Source organism: Callorhinchus milii, unplaced genomic scaffold, assembly GCF_018977255.1.
Source record: "Callorhinchus milii isolate IMCB2004 unplaced genomic scaffold, IMCB_Cmil_1.0 Scaffold19, whole genome shotgun sequence".
Lineage (NCBI taxonomy): Eukaryota > Metazoa > Chordata > Chondrichthyes > Chimaeriformes > Callorhinchidae > Callorhinchus > Callorhinchus milii.
The window spans coordinates 155,744-173,404 of NW_024704760.1; the positions used below are offsets into that span (position 1 = coordinate 155,744).

A 17,661-nucleotide genomic window follows, 5' to 3' on the forward strand; every position below is an offset into this window, starting at 1 on the left:
TTGGGGAGGGGGAGGGGAGGCTTTCTCTCTTCTGCCAGAGGTTATTTCTGCAGCTGCACAGCAGGAGAAGGTTCCACAGGATCAGCTCTAACACTGCTCAAGGTTATCGTTATTATTATTAAGGTGCAACATTTTTTAAGGCGATGATTCGGGCACCTTAATGACATTTTACTTAAGTATTTCCAAAGGTTTTGCCGCGTGTGCGCTGTTGAACGTGACCCTGAGGCTGAACAAGTTCCTGATGTGAGGGAGAGAGGGAGTTGCTGTCGCTGACGCCAGTCTCAGCCTTTGGGACACGGCGCCGCGTGTAGAATTGGTCTTTCTGTTTGAAAGCTTTGGGTCAGGAATAACATTCCCATAACGACTGCAAGTGCGTGTGTGTGAGTGAGAGTGTGGAGTATTTGTGGAGAGTTCTGTTTCTCAGGGTTTGTGCTGTGACTGTGATACTGACCGACTGTTGTGACTGGTGCCCGACTCTCACCATCTTCTCTTCCTCAGACTCCGCGCTGTTCCTGATTGAGGTGCAATGGCAACAGCTGATCAGGAGGTCAGCGTCCCAGATGGAGGGTGGGGATGGGCTGTGGTCATCGGTGCTTTTATTTCCATTGGCTTCTCCTACGCATTCCCGAAAGCCATCACAGTATTCTTCAAGGAAATCAAGGAAATCTTTGAATCTACCGACAGCCAAGTGGCCTGGATCTCTTCCATTATGTTGGCCGTGATGTACGCCGGAGGTAAGGAGCCATCTCAGTCTGTGGCTGTGCCCCTCACACACACACAGTCTGTGGCTGTGCCCCTCACACACACACAGTCTGTGGCTGTGCCCCTCACACACACACAGTCTGTGGCTGTGCCCCTCACACACACACAGTCTGTGGCTGTGCCCCTCACAGTCTATGGCTGTGCCCCTCACAGTCTATGGCTGTGCTCCTCAAACAGTCTGTGGCTGTGCCCCTCACACAGTCGGTGGTTGTGGACTTTACACAGTCTGTGGCTGTGCCCCTCACACACACACAGTCCGTGGCTGTGCCCCTCACACAGTCCATGGCTGTGCCCCTCACAGTCTGTGGCTGTGCCCCTCACACAGTCCGTGGCTGTGCCCCTCACACAGTCTGTGGCTGTGCCCCTTACACAGTCCGTGGCTGTGCCCCTCTCACACACACACACACAGTCTGTCGGTGTTCATCAGGTTGCTCCTCGGCTGGTTTATGGTATTTGCTTCCTATCATTTCCGCTAGTTTATTGAGTGATTCACGGCAGTTTAGCAGCTTGAACCAGTTTAATCTACAGCAGAATGGTGGATGTGGTGGCATTTTGGCTAAACTCCCAAAACCCACATGCTAATTTGTGGTCTTTACATTGAAATGAATTGAATACTTCAGGCCACCTTCCCTGGGGCTCAAATCATGAGACTGCCATCAAGAAGTAATCTTTGTTTCTAAAGCAACTGGTTTCATGCCTATTGGATCTGAGGCTTAGTGTTGGTGCATATACTGGCCTTATGTAAACTCCCTTCCATTAGGCTAAGACACATGCAGCTAAACATGATATCCTGGGAACCACTACTATCTGATAGGTTAGTAACTTTAGTGCAAAGTTTGATCATTCCTGTTTCTCCTCACCACCTCCACACCTGGGGGCGAGGGGACTTTAGACAACCCGATCAGAATTCCTATTACATCAGGAATCTTCAATTATAATTGACTGATTAGTAATCCACAAACTAATGGATACCAATCACTGTGTTCCCATGTAACCTGATCCCAAGCTGTTTAACCTGAAACCGGAAGCTGCTTTCAGCCATTTTCCCCGAAACTTTCTGATACCCTCTTCCATAGAGTAATAGCAAAGAGGCGGAATTATAGGTTAATAGGTTTTCATTGTGAAATTAAATGTTTCCCCTTTGACTGGGCATGCACACAGGCCAGAAACTATAGCATTCCAGGTACTCAGGTGTTACTCTGGTCAAGCAACTACCAACCACGGCAGTTTGTGTCGGAGTAGATATTACCTCCTAATTGCATCTCCAGAGAAGGTCCAGATAAAAGTGTGTGAATCTGGTTCAGTCAGCAGAGGAGAGTCCGTCTTAGTTCCAAGTGGAAATATGGTCAGAACCAGCTTCCAACAACAACAACAAGATTCCATTTATAGAGCGGCTTTCACGTTGGGAGGACGTCCCAAGGCGCTGTACAGTTGGGTCAGGACCCAAGCAAGGGGGAAATGGTCGGGGAAGGGAGGGAGCGAGGAGGGTGTACAGAGTCGAGAGGGGAGTTGGAGGCACGGTCAAAGAGAAAGGTCTTGAGACCGGCCTTGAAGGAGGAAAGGGAGGAGGCAAGGTGAAGGCACTGGGGAATAGAGTTCCAGAGTCTAGGGGCTGAGAGGCTGAAGGCCCGGCCACCGATGGTAGGGGGTTGGGGCGGGGGATATGGAGCAGACCGGAGCCAGAGGAGCGGAGCGTACAGGCAGGTAGGTAGGGGGATAGTAGGTCGGAGAGGTAGGAGGGAGCAAGGCCGTGAATGGCCTTGTAGGTGAGGATGAGGATCTTGAAATCGATCCTCTGGGGGATGGGGAGCCGGTGGAGGCGAGCGAGGGTGGGAGTGATGTGGAAACAAATGGCGAGCAGCAGGTCTTCAGAGCAGAGCATCTCTGGAGCAATGGTAGAAAGACTTCTGTTCATCGTTTAAACTTTGTGCCAAATGTTATCGGAGGCCATGCTGAGAGAGGGGTGGGAAGGGGCTAACTGGTTGCCCAGATCAATCTACGATGTACTGACACCAAAAATCACAAGCCATTGCACGAAGTCCTGAACGATTGACTATTGTATGCAACACTGATGTGTTGTTAAATGAGTGTTTTTACAACCTGCCTTTTTCATTTTACATGTCACGTTTTTCATAAAATCTTTTCACTCTAAGAATCTTTACCTTGTGAAGTTGGTGTGAGGATTGGCCAGAGGATTTTTTGCTTCATGGCTGGCTGTGTTTCGCCCACAAAATACACAGTCACTACACTTTACAGTATATCCTAGATAGGGTTGCGGTGCAAATTGAAGCATAGGAAATGGAGTAGGAGGTGGAAGCAGGTGATGAGCAGAATCTCTAATAACAAAGCATTGAATGTTATCTCCTTCTCAGGTCCCATTAGTAGTGTTCTGGTGAACAGGTATGGGAGCCGGCCAGTGATGCTGGTTGGTGGAGCACTCGTCAGCACCGGCCTTGTGGCTGCTTCCTTCTCCACCAGCATTGTAGGGCTATACATCTGCATCGGGGTCATTGGAGGTGAGTCCATTCGGCAGGGAGTACAATGGATAGGGAGCTAACACAATCACTGCATCAGAAATACTGTAGTCTATGTATATTCTCCTCTGTGTATCATTATCTCTCCCCACTCTCCCATTGCACTACTCTCTATTCCCTTCAATCATTGCTCTCCCTCCTTTCACTTGTGATTTCTGCTCTAGATATTTTGTAATAGTATCCACACAGTGACCTTCGTTGCTTTAACGCACACATTACCTCAGGGGACACGTATATGATTTGTTGCTGTGAACAAACGCTGTGCAGTGGAGTTGCTTTTTTGTGCTGGATCCAAATTTGCACCATTCCTTCAAAGTGAATCTTATTAAACTCTAAAACAGAATTGATTTGTAACTAATTTAAAAATGAAACAGGTCATTCATTTTGTTCTTTAAACAGAAGCTTTTTATAAATTCAATACAATCTTCTCCCTAAACAACTTCCATCCATGTTCTTACTGAATTAACTTTGTGCTTACTTGTGGGCCTGGCCCAAGTCTCCCACACATCGCCAGGTTATGTTCAATCTTAGAATTTCAGGTCAGTGAATTTGTTAGAAATTCCATATTTTTAAATATAGTAAAATTGCAGCACAAAATGGAGTGAAATTCCACCTAGTCTCAGTTTAGTGTTTCAGAGCTATTAGTGTTTCAGAGCTTCCAGCATTTGGCAATATCTTAAATACATTCTTACTTCTGAGCGGGAAGATTGTGGGTTGAAGCCCCATATTGGGAAGAGGATTCAAGGCCAGTGGTTCTCAAACAATGTATTTTTGTGGCCAACAGTGTACTGTTGGCTGCAGTGTGACTTTTCATAATCTGCATTACTCCAACTTCTTCTCAAACCAGTCAGCTCATACCTATTTTCCATGAAACTGCACTAATCCTGTCAATGACTGAACCAAATCCAGCCGATTTCCAATTTTGGACACTTTAAAGTGCAAAGTAAATAGGGTAAATCTAAACCCAGTTTTAATTTCTCCCCAAAAGTAGGCCCTGGGAAAGAGACTGGCACCTGAAAATCTACCAGACAGGATCTTGGTTTAACCAGAACATGATCTGAAGGATAGCATTTGTGTGGCAATGAAGCAGAACTGAGTGTCATCTTAGCCTGTGAACTCAAAACCGAATGTGGGGCTTGAACCCCAACCTTCTGAACTAGAAACAAGAGTGCTACTGAATGAATCAAATTGGAACTGAGGGTGGGTGGATTGCAGATATACTTTGCCTTTAATCAACATTGTTAACCATTGAACTACAACTTAACTTTGTTTCTCTCCAGGTCTCGGGCTTGCATTTAACCTGCAACCGGCCCTGACGATGATCGGCAAATACTTTTACAAGCGGCGTCCCCTGGCCAATGGCCTGGCCATGGCTGGCAGTCCAGTGGTGCTCAGTACACTGGCTCCTCTGAACCAGTACCTCTTTGACAACTTCTCCTGGAGGGGCAGCTTTCTGATTCTTGGTGGTATTCTGCTGAACTGCTGTGTGGCTGGATCACTCATGCGTCCAGTGAGCCCTGCACCAAAAGCTCCTGTGCAGGAGTCTGGAGCCAAAACTGATCTCATATCCCGGGAGCACAAAGAAAAGACCACAGTGCTTCAGATAATCACCAAGCACCTGGATTTGACCCTCTTCCTACACAGAGGCTTCCTCATCTACCTGTCGGGAAATGTCATCATGTTCTTTGGCCTTTTTGCTCCTCTCGTCTACTTGTCCTCCTTCGCCAAGCACATAGGTATCGATGATTACTCAGCGGCCTTCCTGCTTTCTATCCTCGCCTTTGTGGACATGTTTGCCAGACCCTCCATGGGCTTTCTCGCTAATACCAAGTGGGTGCGGCCTAAGATCCAGTATTTTTTCTGCTTCTCCATCTTGTATAACGGCATTTGCCACATGATGGTAACATTTGCCACTGACTACACTGGCCTGGTTATTTATGCTATCTTTTTCGGCTTTGCCTTTGGGATGCTCAGCTCGGTGCTATTTGAAACATTGATGGATATTGTGGGGGCGCAGAGGTTCTCCAGTGCTGTCGGCCTGGTCACCATTGTGGAATGTTGCCCTGTGCTTCTAGGACCACCACTCGTTGGTAAGCTGGGTCTCTGGGAGAGGAGATGGTAAACTGGGTCTCTGGGCGAGGAGATGGTAAGCTGGGTCTCCGGGAGAGAAGGGAGGGAAGGTAGAGACTTTACAATAAAACCATAAAGCTACTGGTCTTAATACTTCTAGACTGTTCTGTCTCTAACAATTTATTGCCAATTTCACTTTATTCTCTGCACAAAAGCAAAAGGAAACCATGGGGAATCCTTTGTTTCCACTCTCCTTTCCTTCATTCTTTCGTTACCTTCCCTCTGTTTCTTTTTTTTCCCTCTCCAATTTTTGATTTGTTTTAACGTCTCTAAATTTAAATGAAAATGCAAACAACAGCAACAAATGCATTGTGTGCTGGCCAATATTCCTTGCCAATCTAAATTCACCCCCCCCCCCTCAAAATTCTAATTATTTTGACTCCTCATTTTATTATTCTTAGTGGGGTTATGAGTTCAAAGTCCCAATTTATGGATTTCCTTCAAGAACATTTAAGTTTAATAAACTTCCTTTCTCTTTAAATGCTTAGCCAGGAAATGATGCTTTTAGAGTGGGGACAAAAGGTAGCAGAATATTAATTTAAAATGGACAAAAACTATTGAGGTTTTCCACATGCTAGACATCAGTAAACAGAGACATAAACCACTGCAAGCTCTTGAGATCATTGGTGTTGATTCGCTTAGTAAAACAATGGCTTTTATTTCAGAAATAGTTCTGTTTGATCAGACCCAAGGTAATGACAATCTCAGAGGGTGTGTCTAAGAGAGGCTTTGTTTTGCAGGAATGCTGAAGGATGCGTACAATGATTTCCGTTATGTGTACTATGCATGTGGAGCTGTCCTGATCTTTGCCAGTATCTATCTCTTCATTGGAAATATCATAAACTACCGTATGGTTGCGCAAGAACGAAAAGCCCAGGAAGATGACAGCAATCGAGACCAGAGCAAAGAGATTGAAGCCTCAGGAAAGACGTACCTGGATGGAGCTGCAGAAGAGGAGACAAACATATAACGTGGGATGTTATATCAATAATCAGTGCTATATAGTCTTCAGTGTCACACTGCCACCGCATTCCCTGATCAAGGTAGTAGCGACACCATGGTACATTCAGATAATCTGTTGGGAACAGTTTATTGCTGGAACAATTAATCAATTTTAATTTTCATTCTCTTCCTTATTCCCTCCCACTTAGGCCATCAAAGAAATATGAAGACGCTCCTTTGGCCATTTACTGTAACTCTCCTAACATCTTCCCATTGCAGCATCAAGCTGCTTCTTAAATAAATCTAGCAACCTCGGCTCAACCTGGTAATCCATTCCACTGTTGATTCCTCTTCTGTTGATTTCCCCCCTTGTGTAAAGAAACCCTCAGGCAGCGTCACCCAGAGTTCCACATGGAGCCAGGCATATCTGGTTTTACACCCAGAACCAAGCACTCGGTCTTAATCCAGGAGTCAAGATCACCCATTGTTACTCCTGGAGTCAGACACTGCAGAGCTACAGCCAGAACCAAGAACTGCAGTCACTACTGACAATTTCTGGCTCTTTTGATTCTGATACACAGTGACACAGCTGTTCCCACTGGTCCTAAGAGGAACTTTTCATTGATTCAGTCAAGAGTGAAATTAAAGGAAGATAAGATATAAAAGCGGAGGTAATATTAGGCCCATATAAATATCATTAGGCCACAGGTGGAATAATGGGTTCAGTTTTTGACACCTACTATAGGACGGATGCCTGGGCCATAGAGAGGGTATAGATACAGAGGTGAGAGGTATGTGTTTTGAGGAAAGATGGGCTGTTTTCCCTGGAACAAGGAAGTTTGCGAGGAAACCTCATAAAGATTTTTTCTAAAATTATGGTTTTGATAACTTAAAACAAAGAAAAAATATTTTGATTGCTTGGTAAGCCAATAACTAAAGGGCACAGATATAGGTAATTACCAAAAGAACAAATTGAGAGGTTGTGAGAATTTTTTTGATACAGAGGGTTGTTCTCACATTGAATGCCCTACCCAACAACAACTTCCATTTACCTTACGTTAGCACTTACCCAGAATAATGGTTCAGGTGATATTCAGAATTGCTTTATAGAGGAAATTGAATATCTGACAAGACGTATATGGGTCTAGCTATGGGCTTACCAGGTTCAGATTTACCTTCTTTATATAGAATTTCAGAGCATCCAGAATTTGGCTAATAAAAATAGTAATAATCCTTGCATTTGATATAGTGCCTCATCAAGTCTACAACAGTGTCAAATAAAGCACTTCACAGGATATAGTGTAAAGTGAATTGACTGTATATTTTGTGTTGAAAATTCTTAAACACAGCCCTAATTTTCAAGCCAGTTTTTCTGTAAGTTTGTTAAGATTGAATTCACAAATTATCAAATTCAGGACACTCCAATATAATAATCCTTGCATTTGATATAGCACTTTTCACATCTTCCAGACGTCTCAAAGTGCTTCACAGAATATACTGTAAAGTGAATTGACTGTATATTGTGGAGTCCTGTTGCTCAGTGGTTAGAACACTCGGCTCGCAAGCGAGAGACCTTGGTTTGATTCCCAGCAGGGCAAAACCTTGCTCAAGTTTTCTTATTCCACACGCCTGATAATAATCCCTCAAGAAAAAAAACACAATAATAAAACCGGTCACTTCAATCCACGACAGTTTGTGGGACACTGCAATGTGCAATTGGCTGCCGCGTTTCGCCCACAAATATACAGTCAGTTCACTTCACAGTATATTCTGTGAAGCTTTGAGACGTCTAGAAGATGTGAAAAGCACTATATGAAATGCAAGGATTATTATTTATTATATTTTGTGGGCGAAACGCGGCATCCAATTGCACACAGCAGTGTCCCACAAACAGTCATAACACGTAAATAGAGTAAATCTAGACCCAGGTGGAATTTCTCTCCCAATAAGAAGAGTACAGAGAAGACAGGAGAATGGGACTAAACAAATAGCTTTTTCAGTGAGTAAGCACAATGGTTCTCATGGTTTCACGAGGAGGCTTGCATCATGTGATACTGACTTCAGGCAGAAATAACATTACTGTATTTATCTCCACATTTAGTGTCAGCATTCATGTGACCCAATTTAGTGCCTTTCATTTTTAAACCCCATCCTCCAGTCCTCTTTCCACGTCCATCTTAAGTCCTTGTTAAACCGAGACTTTGGGTATCTTTCCCCGTTCACCTCGGGAGCCATCCTCAGCTCAGGAGGCAAACTAGGAATCACAAATGCTTTGGGACATCCTCCTGATGTGAAAGACTCAATATAAATATAAATTTGTATTAAGACTTGGTGCTAAATTTCTATAATTGTAAATCAATAATTGCACAATGCAAATGTAAATTCCTCAGTTCACGATTTCAAAAGTTATGAAACTATAAGAACAAACTTTCTGAGTCAATCTGTGTCATATTTGTACTCTCTACTCTGCAGTTTTGAATATGTTCATTGTATTAAATGTCTGTATTTTTAAAATCTTTAATCTATGTTGTTATGTTTGGTTGCCTACAGTTACCTGTGTAACTATGGTGCGATGGATAGTGTGATCAGTCCATAAACTGATACTAGGTGGGAGACATAGATCAATAAATGACCCGATTTCACTACAGGTTGTTAGAAGTTTCCTCAGATATTACTAATACTGCAGCTGCATTGAAATATAGCATTGAGAAGCAAGTCGGATCCGATGCACAAAAAAAGTAGCATCAAATCAACTGGGTTTACAATAAATACTGCATAAAAGTAACTACATCTCCCACAGGGCCTCAAGGCCATTCTCTACAGTTTGTATACCACCCTCTGGTGTGTTTGAGCAACTGTCCATTGACCCAAGTGGAACCCTCTGCTGCCTCAGTGCCCAATCACAGCCCATCAGCAGCAAACACCCCCCACCCCCCGCTTCCCTGCTCACCTTGGAATTTGGTGGTGCTCTGACAATCTCCTCCACTGGTGGCTAAACACTGGGGCGCGAAGGTAAGCAACGATAGCCATAGACACATGCAATTGCCTGGGGCCCCAAGGCAGCGAGAGTGCCACCTGTTGTCATGAAACCCATTGACATTGTGTCCCCACCAGCCCAAGCCAGTGTGTGTGTGTTTGATGGATATCGCGTCACAACCAATCAGTGGTCGCTCCAGGCTGCCAATCCAGCCAATAGCCAAAGCACCAGGGTGGGCTCAGCTGGAATTGAAAGGCAGATTAAAGTGATCCGAAACAAAACCAGAAGTGGTTGAGACCACTCAGCATCTATGGAGAGAGGAAAGGGAGTCAACGTTTCGGGTCCATGGCCCTTCGTCAGAACCGGGGCATGTTGGGAAGGAGAGGCTTTTAAGGGCTGAGGGGTGGGGGGGTGCAGGGCAACGCCCACAAATATACGGTAAAGAGAGAGCTCTTAAGAGACAACTGGATAGGTATCTGGGGAAGACAGATTTGCAGGGTTATGGGGAGAAAGCTGGTGATTGGGGTTAGTGAAAGTGACGCTCTGTCAAAGAGCTGGCACAGACTCGATGGGCCGAATGGCCTCCTGTGCCGTAACATTCTATGAATCTGTGAATTCACTTTACAGCATATTCTGTGAAGTGCTTTGAGACGTCTAGAAGACATGAAAAGCGCTATATCAAATGCAAAGATTATTATATTACTATAAGGAAGGCAAAGGAGAAAATGAGGTAGAGGACAGGGGATGATGGGTTAAAGAGGTGTTAATATTGCAGAACAAAGGGGGGGATTGCAACAAAACAGGCCGACCAGAGAGAGAAAAGGTGTGTCTGGGACCCAGATGATGTGGTAACAGTCACAGCAGAGAAGGAAGGGGGAAAGGTGAGCTGTTATTGTATGAAATTGTTGAAATCAATATTGAGGCCAGAGGCTGCAAGGTCCTGAGCAGATAAATGAGGTGCTGTTCCTTGAGCTTGCGCTGTGGCTCATTGGAACAGCGTAGACCATGGATGGAGAGATCAGAGAGGAAGTGGGAGGGAGAGTTGAAGTGATCAGACCCGCTCACTCACCAGTCACTGGGAGCAGGGATTCCTCCCACTCTGCTCCTTCCCACCACATACACTGCAGCATTGAGTGAATACAATGCACTGCAGCACCAGCGTGTAATGAGTTACATTGCCACACACTACAGGCTTTGAACACTCTGAAGGATCAGAAAGTCCCTGTGCTGTGCCACTGCCTGTGGTTGGGACAAACATTCTCCTCCTGGTAACCCTATCATTCAGGTGGTGTTTCCAATACACTTTATAAATGACTTTATACGCTGTATTGAAAGACGTCACACTGAACACTGTCTCGAATCAATCTTCTGTGATCTCTGGAGCTTGGTCCGTAAAGCAGACTGGTCTGTAGTGCTCCAGGCATTGTTGATGGCAAGTCTGGTTTGTCAACAGGACTTGGAGGTGCAGGCCATTCGAGCCAGGGGTTTCCCCACTCTGGTCCTGTTAACCTTGCATTAAAACAGAGCGTGTTTCTGTGCTCCTGTGTGTTGTACAAATAGGAGGTGGGAATTTCTCACTGTCGCCCGTTATGATAGATTTAGACTGAATCTCAACACTTAATCTTGATCAGCCCCAATGTGTGGCCTGTGGTTCCCCTTGCCTAAGAGGGACTGGAGTTTCAGTTGGTGCCGTCAGCCAAGCAATAAGATAGGCGTGAAACGCAGATCCCCACAGTGGCTGTGCTCCTGGGCTGTGCTTCGTGGAAGCATGTGGGCAGAGGGCCCCCTAATGGTGATGTGTCTGCATATTAATGGCATAAAACACAACTAGAAATGATCAATAACCACAATCACAACTTGATTATTTATTGATTTGCGATTGTCAAACTTTTAAAAATTGTCACTAATTTAGTTCCTGATTACCTTACAACACATTTATATAGCGTCTGTCAAGGATGTTTCAAAGAGAGGGCCAGAGCTGGGGGTGGGGGTGCTGATCGAAAGCGGTCAAACAGGTACGTTTACGTTTTGTGTTATTTGGAGCATGTTACCGGCCCAGATTAGCTCCACGTTTGCTTTTATAACATTAATTTTATTTCTAATAAATTTCAATCTATAAAATGCTTCGAGACAATATATAAATGCATTTTTTTTGCTGCAGCTGTTAAGCTTGGAATAGAAATGCAGAAGTAAAGTGATCAGATCCACTCGCTCAGCAGCTCTGCCCCACAACCTATTCTAGTAGTCTCAATATAATCTGCCGGGATGCTGCACACACCACATGCAGCTGTCCTCAGATTTCACATCGAAACCGAGGAGTAGATATCAAAATAAATGTCATTCAAAAACAAATTAGTGCCTACTATAATGCGTTTTAGGAACTAGTTCTATATTCAAGGATAAGAAAATTGGAAGTGAAATAATTACCACAATTAATGACGCATAGTTAATGACCTATTAACCTGAAGATGTTGACTATTGATTGCAATTTTAATTAAATTCAGGGTTAATTACTAAATTGCTGGACTATTAAACTCATCAGAAATCATAACCTCCCAATATTTTTACTAACAGGAACCAAATGATCAACAAGTGACTATCCTTTCAGGTTAGTAAGTGATGGGGCGGGAGGGGGGGAGCTTGGAGCTGAGCTGACTGTAAGGTGATGGATGTGCTTGGTAACGGAATGTCAAAATCCAATCAACCCTCTGTAGCTCCTTGAACCAAGACTACTCTCCATAACCTGGCCAGCCAACCTCACGGCAAAATCACGGTGGCACTAGATAGATCTAATCACCTGTATCAAACTCCATTTGGTCATCTTCCCAATCTTCACCAGGCTACAATGGCTCTGTGTCTTCTAATGGATCGATTTCAAGGTCTTCACCTTCAGTCATAAATCCCTTCGCACCCTAGTAGCTCTGTGATCTTCTCCTACCTCACTCTTCTGCTCTCTCCCTCTGCTGAGCTAACTTGGGCCTGTTGTGTGTCCCCCTCCCCCTCTGTACCTTCAGCAACTATGCCCCTAACCTCTGGAACTCCTTCCCTCGACCTCTTTGTCTCACTGTTTTCTATCTGTTTAGAAATGTTGCCTAAAAACGTATCTCTTCGACTGCACCTATCTCTTCCCTTCTCTCTTGCTTGGTGGCTAATCCTGTGTTTTGTGAAAGGTTATTCTACAAGAAGGACACCACATAAATGCAAAGGTGGTGTTGTTGCCTGTGGCTCCAGCAATGAGAAACTACTAGTAAGCACTTTGAGATGCTACCTGGGTGAAGGGAGCTAAATATAAATGCAAATTGTTGGTGTTGTACTGACAGATTGCTAAAGTTATTGATATTTTGACAAAGTGGTATCTGTATAAAACATGCAATCTTTTATTTCCAATCCCTAATTCGATAGTCACTTTGCTTCCTATGATGACTGCAAGATGATTACACACCAGTTTTAATCAGTCCTAAGGCTAAGTACTTAATACAAGTTTTAATTCACAGCATCAAAGTAAGAGACCGTTTTAATTCAGGCCAGAAATCAATAAGGTTCAAGTTGAGGTGGAGAAAATTAAGTTTAACCCTCTGCTGCGTTGTTGCCAGTCAGAATGCAATACGTTGCAGGAAGTTTGAAAGAACAGAGTTTATTTTTCAGCTTTTGCGGTTCTGAAACTTGTTTGTTTTACAGCACACAGACTAACCTAGACTGACAGGCCAGTCGTACACTCACAGACACATCATAAACATACACCAACCAGTTCTATGCTTGTTCCAGTAGCACTGACTAATTTTATTATGATGTCTGTTTGGCTCAGTTAGTTGTCTCTATTAGAATTTGTGGTTTTAAGCCCTAATCAGGACGAGAGCTCACAGACTGGACTAATACTCCAAGGCAGTATTGGAGGAATGCTGCATTATTGGACCACTCTGCTTTATGTTACTACTACAGAAATTTTGAGACCAAGGTTTATAATTTTGCAATACCTTTAACAATCACTTGATGTCCTCAGTGCTGTATATACAAAGCAGAAGAGTAACATCCAGGGATCTCATAAAGTTCACACGGAAGATAAACTCAAGGATGTCTATTTCTCTGATACAAAGAATGTGTGAAGAGGCTGCCCTGAGAGACAGGATAAGAAGATGTTGTATCTATGCCGATTATTTTGTACTTCTTAAACTCACTGTGAATTTATCAATACCAGGTAATTAGTAACCAAGGAAGCTTCCTCCTGATATCATCAGGTTATTCATTACAAATTGGTTCCCTTTTAATCAACCTATGAATATCAACTGATGCAAAATTTTATGCCCTGTTTCTGCTTTCTAATAACCTGGTCATCCTGAGGAGGAGCAGGACATAGAATTTAAACCAAGCAATATTTTCAGATATGCCATAGGAGCAGGTCAAGAGGACACAAGCTCAAAGTTGTGAAAGGTAATTTTAGGACAAACACGTCCTATCCCACAGCACCGCCTGGATCTCAGGTGCGAGGTCAGTCTTGGAGCAACTCTTAATATTTTATGTTGATCTGAAAGATCATAAGTTAGTAACCAATCCAAGCAAAGACAGTGCATAACTAACATTTAGAACTACACAGCAAGTAAAATGAGAGACACGTACACAGTGAGCAGTGTCAGTGAGAGTGACGACTGCAGCCCAGAATGTCTGGCCATTTACTCAGCTGATCATTAGAAGCCAGCAACACTGATGATGATTCCTTGGCTCAGATCATCTCTTATCAAATTTAAACGGCTGATTCCAGAGCCCACAAGAGACACGCCATTTATTTGATAAAGAACTGAAGCAGATAATTATTTTAAACAATATTCTCTCCAGCCCTTCACTCACACTTCCTCTTCATAGAATTCCTTCATTAAATATGCCAGAAACACTGAAATCTCCAATTACACTGCAATTAACTCTTCTATGGATTGTCATTTAAGGAAATGTAGTGAAATTCATAAGCAAATTACTCTAATTCGCACCAATCCATTAAACCTGGTATATTAGAAAAACACAATTTAAGTCAGAAATATTATAAACTTCATTCCTCAATGTGTGTATCCTGTGAAGTAGGCTATTATTATCCTAATCTCTGGGTGATAGACACAGTGAAACACTCTGTAGAATAGATTTTGAGAAGAAAGAGGAGAATCCAGCCTGCCATTAATCCACTACTGGAGTAATTATTATTATTTTTGCTTGTTAAACGCAGAGCCAAGAAGTTGCCATAAATACAATAACTTATAATAATAATACAATAATAATCCTTGCATTTGATTTAGCGCCTTATTACATCATTGAGGCGTCACAAAGCGCTTCACAGAATATACTGTAAGGTGAATCGACTATATATTTTGTGGGCGAAACACGGCATTCAATTGCATACAACAATGTTCCACAAACAAAGCGGTGGATTAAGTGACTATTTTTTTTTAGGAGGGATTATTAACCCAGAAAGCGATCCACCAGTTGATTAACAGACGGATTTCTACTCACTGTTAGGTAAACAGTGTAAACAGTGTGGAGTAAGGAAACTTGCCCAAGGTTTCACCCCACCTGGGAATCGAACCCAGGTCCTCTTGCTTGCGAGGCGAGTGCTCTAACACTACGCTACAGGACTCTTTGTACTGTGATCACATAGCACCTTTCACATATCAAAAAACTCTTAACATTTTCCTCACGAGAAATTCAGATGAGGAAGACCCTTCAGCCCATTTTATCTCATCCAATTGGAATATCCATCCAACCTTCCTACCATCACAGCATCAAACTGTGCTTTGTAGCCTAACCCTGTGTCCTCTTGTTCTGCTGTTTCAGAGCATCTGAAAGTATTGCTTTGAATTTGCTTTCTCATTCCCATTTAAAATCTATTAGGTCCCCTCTGAGAAATCTCTTTTCACGACTTAATAGGGAACACTGAGCAGGGAGAGAATTTTGACCGATATAGTCTAGAACATCTGTTTACTTGAAACTTTTGATGGTGGGAAGAAGCACTGTATTATGGTTAGGGATGTGACACATATGGCATCAATTGTATAATCAGATAGTTGATAAATACGTTTATTAGAATTTAATGCTCTGCATCACATGATATTAAAACACAGCCCTGAAGCAACTAGAGCTCAGCAGCCAAAGATGTCTTGACACACACTGAGTGCTGACTGTGTGAGACACTGGGCTCATCTGTTAACGCTTGTTAATTTTACAGGGAAGTGACGGCAGCAAGAGTTACAGTTCTCAAGCTCAGCCTCACGTTCATCACAGAAAAATCCTCATAAAACAACAAACTCTGTAGAGACAATTTACAGTCTCATCTTCTTCAGGATCCCCCTCCCTCCCACTGCACACACACAGTTGATGCAGAGCTCAGACTTCTTTTTGGGGTTCCTTGTGGTTTGCAACTGTCGCCCACTGCTGGCTAAACAGAAGCTGGTGAATCCGATTCAACACCGAATCCAACAAAATTCCCCTCGTCAGCACGGCAATGCCTAGAACAGGAAGCTGCTAACTGATGTCATGCTATCACTTAGTAATGCTTTAAGTGCTATTCCATTTGAATTCCCTGAAGTCAACTAAATGTTAAAGCAATATTCATAAATTAATTGTGCATAAATGCACTTTGTGAGTTTTTACCATGCAGGGAGAGTGGAGCTCAGATTTAATGACCAATTCAATTACTAATGTAAAATCTCTTTTACCCCTTTTACTCTGTTGGTTTGCCACAAACGTTTTTGCTCTAAGTGCCTTTTTTCCCAAACAAAAATCAGTTTAGAATAAACAGAAAGTCCTGCTTAAACAGATCATTAGGAAAGGTATTGTCGGCCAGGACTCTGGATTAGATCAAATGGGTTGAATGGTCTTCTTCATCCAAAATCCCTTGTGATTCCATCCTGTTGCTCTTACACGCAGCCACTAGCCAACGCTAGATATTTCTTCCTGATTGATGTAGCATACTCTACTCTTTGGGTTTTGAATCGCTTCACACAAGAACCTTGATGGGAGTCTATATTGTCAGACAAAGGGGAGATAGATAACTGCTGGACCTGATTGTTAAGATCAGCTAACATTGTAAAATGTTCTGCCTCTAAAAGTGATGTTATCATTATTAATGCTGAGATCACATTGTTTGAATGAATTGAAACTGTAGGAATATTGACATAAAAAACTTGCATCTAATCTAACGCCTAATCACACCTCACAATATGTCACACTACAGGTTACTTTGCAAAGTAGGTACTGCTGTTATGCAATACTCCACAAACAGCTAAGAGAATTAATCATTACTCTGCATTTGGGGAATTTAGATGAGGGAGGAATATCAGCCAGGACATGGGGAGAAACTCTAAAGGAAATTTGTCCTGAGCAACCAGAAGAGATAACAGGAGCTGTTTAATGTCTCACCTGAAGGACACACCTGTGACAATTCATTGCCACCCATTGCTGTACTCCCAATGTGAAAGGTGCTACATCAATGCAATTTGTTTCTTTGTTTGTTTGTTTGCTTTGCTGGAGTGTCAGCCTAGGCTGTAAGATGAAGTCCTGTTGTGGGACTCAAATCACAAACCTGAGGCCAAAGTGTGACCGACTGAGCTAGACTGGCAAAGTTATTAATTTGTTTTCTATGAATATTATGTTATGTCTGCACATTAAAGGCAGAAAATAATTCTTGGATTCAGTTGTCCATAAATGTACATACATGTCTGTGTGCCTATCTGTGTACAGCACTACTTGACCACATACATGTAACTGTGTCCATATGCCTGTGTAACCTTGCATGGACAGATCAGGACACATCCAGACAAAGCATTAAGCAATGAAACCCCACCCTATGTTAGTGCAGAAACCAGACCTCAGCTGTTGTATCTTAGTTCCCACCAATGTACAATAACTCAGCTGCAGATTCAGCATTGACTGGTCATGCCTTCTGTCAATTAATTGTCATTAAACGCACAGGGTGGCACTGAGACAGGAAAGATGATATGGACTGAATTGATACTCACTTGGAATAGAATCGAGGTCTCAGAGAGGGCATTTAGATTTCAATAATGATTTATTAAAGTATTAGACGAGACATATGAGCTGGCACCTCTGGATTGATCCTAACCTAGAAAAGCAGAGACCAATTTTGTTTCTTAAACCAGTTAATATCTGGTCTTTAGTGAATGTGGCAATCTGTATCAGATATATATTGTGTGAATGTAATCCTTTCTCCATGGGTAACTGGAGCTTGTGTTACTTGTGGAACTTACCACCTGGAGGTTGAGACTTGTGCAAGACATTTAAGGCAAAGAGCAAGGTGATTGTTGAAGGAGTCAGGCC

General features: G+C 43.0%; 1 protein-coding gene across 3 annotated transcripts; it reads left to right on the top strand.

Moving 5' to 3' along the window:
- On the top strand, positions 1–7,654 carry LOC103182398 (monocarboxylate transporter 1). 3 transcript variants are annotated; one of them, XR_488317.2, is made up of 6 exons: positions 1–123; positions 499–734; positions 3,135–3,278; positions 4,577–5,386; positions 6,167–6,469; positions 6,578–7,654. XR_488317.2 is itself a non-coding variant. In XM_007899399.2 (5 exons), the coding sequence occupies exons 2-5, from the start codon at positions 527–529 to the stop codon at positions 6,394–6,396; spliced, it is 1,392 nt and encodes a 463-aa protein (XP_007897590.2). In that variant the 5' UTR covers positions 1–123; positions 499–526; the 3' UTR covers positions 6,397–7,654. The 3 variants fall into 3 exon arrangements, 2 of the variants coding, with proteins under 2 accessions (XP_007897590.2, XP_007897592.2); XM_007899399.2 differs by having other exon boundaries at positions 6,167–7,654; XM_007899401.2 differs by having other exon boundaries at positions 1–102; positions 6,167–7,654.
- Positions 7,655–17,661: the final 10,007 nt, after the last annotated feature.